The sequence below is a fragment of the Aptenodytes forsteri genome, unplaced genomic scaffold (genome assembly GCF_000699145.1).
Source record: "Aptenodytes forsteri isolate BGI_AS27 unplaced genomic scaffold, ASM69914v1 Scaffold5, whole genome shotgun sequence".
NCBI lineage: Eukaryota > Metazoa > Chordata > Aves > Sphenisciformes > Spheniscidae > Aptenodytes > Aptenodytes forsteri.
In genome coordinates, this window is record NW_008795672.1 from 5054275 (window position 1) to 5059744 (window position 5470).

At 37.6% G+C, this 5470-nt stretch overlaps 1 protein-coding gene across 1 annotated transcript in view; it reads right to left on the reverse strand.

Annotated features, from left to right (window-relative positions):
• Positions 1-217: 217 nt before the first annotated feature.
• Positions 218-5470, reverse strand: part of TASP1 (taspase 1) — an 87557-nt gene continuing 82304 nt past the window's right edge. Inside the window, exon 13 of the mRNA XM_009282532.2 lies at positions 218-598. Within this exon, the coding sequence (XP_009280807.1) occupies positions 506-598 (93 nt within the window). The 3' untranslated portion in view covers positions 218-505. The remainder of the gene's footprint in view (positions 599-5470) is intronic.

Genomic DNA, 5470 nt, shown 5'->3' on the forward strand with positions numbered 1-5470 from the left:
TTCTTTGACAAAAAAAAAATCCTCCTTATTGGGGAGGAAAAAACCAACCCATGTTTAAACCACCTCTGGATTTCCTTAAACCACTGAGAAACTTAGAAACCATAATCATTTTTGCATAATTATATAGCCACTTCAAAGGCCTGTTACTTTTAAATTTAGAACATGAATGACAATTGTGACCATATCTTTAAATTAATTTTTTTTTTTTGAACTTTCAGTTATTTTTCAAACATAAAACAATGAAAACGCAATCATTAATCATACATAATCTTTGCACAACTGGGAAGAGTTCCTATTTTATTAGGGAAAAAATGAACATGCACACACCCCCATTCACAGAGTGAGAACATAAACTACAGCAGCACTTGTCTCAAGTTATGGTGCACATGGTTGCAATACGGGGTATAAAACAAGAGTAGAATTTCCAACATCTGTTAAAACACAAAAAACTTTTTTGTACAAAACATCATTCACATTCTTTGCAATGAAGTGAGGAATCAGCTGTTCAGCTTTCTGGACTCTCCAGCCGGCAAACTCCTCCTTCTATTGCCACGGACTGTCCTGCCACGGCTCCAGGAGGAAGTCTTGAAATGTGAGTCTGTAGAAAAGCCAAGAGAGTATTACCAAGTGAGAAGAGAGGCAAAATTATGCAGGACACAAAGCAAGCTTGTAAGTATTGGACAATTAAGCTGTTCCATCACTGAATTCTGAGGGCAAACTACAAAGCAACTTGAAAAGCTGCAAACAACTGGGATTCTTCTTTTATTTTGGTTGTGTTAATGTTTAACGCATGAAGAGAAGGACCATGACAGATGTGTAGAAAAGGTAAACTGGATGACCCAGTGCACTGGAAGCAGAAGAAAGGAATATCCAGCGTGAAGACAAAAGAAAAATAACTGTGGCATTCCATGGTTTGTAAGTCTATTTCTTAGGGAGATTCAAAAATGTTTAGTGCTGCATACTGAAATATACCTTAGAGAAATCTTAGACACAATAAACTATTTGACAGAGATAAACTAACACTTCAGAGCATAAGGCAACTGCAATGATCAGGATGCAAAGAAGAAATTCCTCTGCATAAAATACCTACTCGTCCACCTAAAAAAACCCCAAAGACTTCCTCTAAAATGTTTGTTGCCAACTGTCAAATAAACGGACCCAAAGAGCAATTGTGTTTCTGTCAACAGGCATCTTTTCCATGAAGAAGTTTTAAAAGCAGGCCTTTGAGATGGCTCTGTAATATTTCAGCCAGAAAGTAAAAGCCAGAAAGTGGGCGCGTGTGTTTGTGTACGCAAAACTTCAGCTTATAACTCTATTGTAACTCAGTGACACTGAAAATCTGTTAAAGATCCTTTACATTCTGAGGTGCATTTTATTACTGATGGGCAAAAGTATTCACTTATGAAAAGATACTTTGACGTATTTCTGAAAGTAATGACGGTTTTTTCCCCCCCTTGCACACGTTTTTATACTGTGAAAACTGCTTATGTTTTCATCCACACTGTTGATTTTGAGCTACAGCAAGAGCTATTTACAGATATATCGATCTGCTTTTACCAAGTGGCTAAAGCAGTGTTTAAAGAGAACAACAAAAGGAGTCAGAAGCGTGTTTCTACAAACTTTACTCTTTCCTGCTTTCGGAGCTGCTGAGCGGGCTCTGGTAAAACATTAAAAAGAGCCTTAGCGGACCTCCAAAATGCAAGAGGGCTGATAACAGCATTTCACAGCCTTGAGGCAGAAAGTGGCAATGGCAGGGACTCACCAGCTCAAGCTACGCTCCAGCCATCCCTCCCACCGAAGCAGGAGCGCTGGCCTTCATTCCCCTCATGAGCTACAAGTTTCACGAAGTGATTCATTAATGCTCAGACAATATAACGCTTAAACAATTATTAAATTAGGAACCAGAAATGATTCGTACTACGATATAAAGCTCACAACACAGAAGTTGCTGGCATTTAGAAATTACAGCTTCCTGTAAGTGCAGCCAACTACATATTTAAGTTTTTGTACATACATTATCTCATTTAAAAGATTTAAGTGCTGCAAAATGTGTAACTTGCAATGAGGCAATGGCTTGTGACAAAAAGTATAGCTGTAGAAGTTCAGTAAGAATAACTTGCATCAACTGAGCAGAAAGTGATTTGAGACTGTAACCACAACTCATTGCATCGAAGAGACATTTTGTATCTCAGAGGCAGCTTCTTTTCATTCCTTTCTTGATAAGGGTATCCTGGTGTCTGCTCTTAGGTGGTCTTGTTTTCAGTTAAATTACAGAATGAGATTTAATTAAAAACATTTAAAGGTTTTCATTTTACTGCTAAAACTTTGATCTCTGGCCTTCCTGCTTGATATATGAACATCTTCCTACTTTCAGAACAATTTTGGTTACAACTGTGATTTACCACTTCAAGAAGAAAAGATTCTTTTCAAATCTGTTACAGTTTCCCCCAAAATGTAACTGACAATTTTTGGAGATGTTATTTTGTAAGTTTAAAGAAAAGGGGGGGGAAAAAAAAAGGAAGAAAAACAAGCAGAAGAAGGATATTTTTTATTTTATGACTGACAGTCCCAAGACATTTTTCCAGGTCTGTGAAAATTTCTAAATGAAAAGTGGGATCGGATGACAGTGTAAAAGCAGCATTGTTCCTCAGTGGAAGAATGCCACTGATTGTTTAGTGAGATACCGCAATCAAAGCAAACCAGTGGTCAGCTCTAAGGCAGGCAAAATTTATAAGTGAGATTGCTTATACGGTGATCAGTCAGAATTATTAGCAGATCATTGTAGCAATACAATAAAAAGCACAGAGGCCCAAGGATGCTGCCAAGAGGCCTAAGAGAGGAAGGTTGTTACTGAAACAGAAGAAATATTAGCACTATCATGATTATCATGAATCTTATAATCAATTTTTTTCATTATAACAACAACAGACCTGATCTGTGTAAATTAGTTTTCCGACCCAGACCCAAGTTATGAATTAACCTTTTGCATAGGCTTGACTTATCCCACAACCCAGAGATAAATGCCTAATGGACCCTTATGTAATTGCAGGAGCAAACTGTGAGGCTTCATTGAATCCACATGAAATTTATAGATCCTGTTATTTTTAAAAGTTAGTTAAGCATGATATCCTAGTAAGTTTTTGAGCAAGGAAAGGAAAGTATACAAGAGGGGATAAGCAGATAGTCAGTATCTATCAATACGTTACCAAGTAGCTATGCTTAAATAGCTGTCCAAAACACATTTCCTATACAAAAACTCATTTCCTATAAAAGGAAGAACGTATTTCCCATACAAAAGCCCCCAAGCCACTATACACTAGCATCTGTACATTTCCATTTACAGAAACACCCAAACCACATATAACAAAATCTTTCTTAAAGCCTTTACTTGCATCCTGTTTCTTTGCATACTTTGTATGACAGAGCAAATACAGATGCTGTTTTACACTACTTATTACTTTCACCAATGGCTGCCTTATGTAGAACAAAAATGAGACAGATCTAAGATGACAGTGTTTAAAATGTTATCTAATAAGTAATATGAAAGGATAACATTGCCATGTCAAGACAACTTCAGATAAACTCCCAAGTTAATTCTTACAATTATATCTCCCTTGTTCTTAGCCATAAGAACAAACTCTAGTAAATAAAAAGAAAGATCAAAGAACATTTAATATTTTTAAATGCAACCACAGAACTTATTTGTACAGTTTGTTACATTATTATATCCCAACATCATATTTTACATTAAGTCCAGATTGTACAGGGGATTAGGTTTAGATTTTTAAAACATAAAAATAAAAAGCAAACAAAAAAGAACAACACTGGAAAGCTTTTAATTGAATTCGATTAGTCCATCAGCTTTACAAGTTGAATGAACCCACATCTGGGGGAAATTGTGCCTGGGAGCACAAAAACAGGAAAAGAAAAAGTTTTCCTGAATTAATCCTCCACTCAGCTTCATGGAAGCCTCTCTTTGAGGAAACCGTATGCCAAGGAAAGGTAGATTAAGAACGACAGGGCTATCCATATCTTCAGCTCCATAAATAGAAATTTTACTGTCCCTGAGAATATTCTGATTTGATTTGCTTTCCTAGAGAAAAGTGAGGTTGGTGAGGGCCTAGTAGGAGCAGAGGTCCTGACAGCTAGGAAACCAGTTAGTCACCACACATCTTTGTCTGCAGCTTAAAGGAGGAACCTCGTGCCCACAGTTCAAAAGGAAAAAAGGTAAATGCTAGATGAAATACTTGATTTTGCTTCCCACCCCTCCATAAAGCACAGACAAGCCAACCAACCTTCAGACACTGATTCTTGCTCCATGTACTTGCCATCCAAACACACAACGTCTCCCTCTTTCCCCCCTAACCAAACCAAACCCACGGAGCAACCAACTCCCCCAACCCCAGTGCTGCAGACACTGCCCGTGGAACGTTACTATCTCTCAGTCCCTTTTGACGCACGCTGGAAAGTTTCCCACCACCCTTCAAGTCCAAAACTAATAGGTCTTTCTGCCCCGGAGTAAGTGTTAACTGCTACAGGGACAATATAAGGTTTCATCTTTCTGTCATGAACACTTGATCTACTTTTCAAGTTATGTATTTTTAGTATACCTTTAAAAAAAAATAAAAAATAAATACAAGTTGTGCCAAGACTTACTTTACTTCATGTCTCATAGACAAAGATTCCGAAACAACCCTGAGACCAATTAATAAGGAAAAGATTTTTCTTTAGGATTTAAAAAGCTAGTCTCCTCCTTTTATTCACATAAAAGTATTAGTTTGTCACAACAGCTTCCTTTTTTTTTTTCATTAAAAGCATAAATACCATGTAAAATGAATATAAAGTTTAAGCCAAAAGACAGACAGTGCTGCATGAGAAAACTGAAGTCAATCAAATGCTGCCAAGAGGACAGAGTACAACTACCAGATGGCAGCACATTCAGTTCTTAAGCAAATCTAGGGAGTGGTTCGTGTGTTTAGCTTTCTTATTACACGCTCAGGATGTGCTTTAGACAGAATAATTTATAAAACAAACTTTTTCCATTCATTACCCTATTGAGATGAAATACAATGAAAGACCAAGGACATCATATACTTAATGAAATTGCTTTCTACCACCTTACTCCTCAAAGAAAAGTACCACCAAACCCATATGTTCTTTAGAAATTCAGAATCACTCAGAGGTCTACAAGCTTTCTAGCTGGGTACACGCTTCCATCATGAGAACCATCTGGCTACCTATTCTCAATTTATTTTCGAGGCAGTAATACCCCATTTTGGCAGCAATAGCCATCCTCTGCTGCCCTGTCTCCTGGGGAGCTTTCCTCCAACATGGTTTGAATGTACACCTGCCACATGACAGGAGAAGGTGCCCTGCAAAATACTGGCAACTGCTGCTATCAGAATATCCCATGCGCAACTCATTTGGTGAAATCTTAAAAAAGAAACATAAAAGGGGCAGGGGGGGGCGG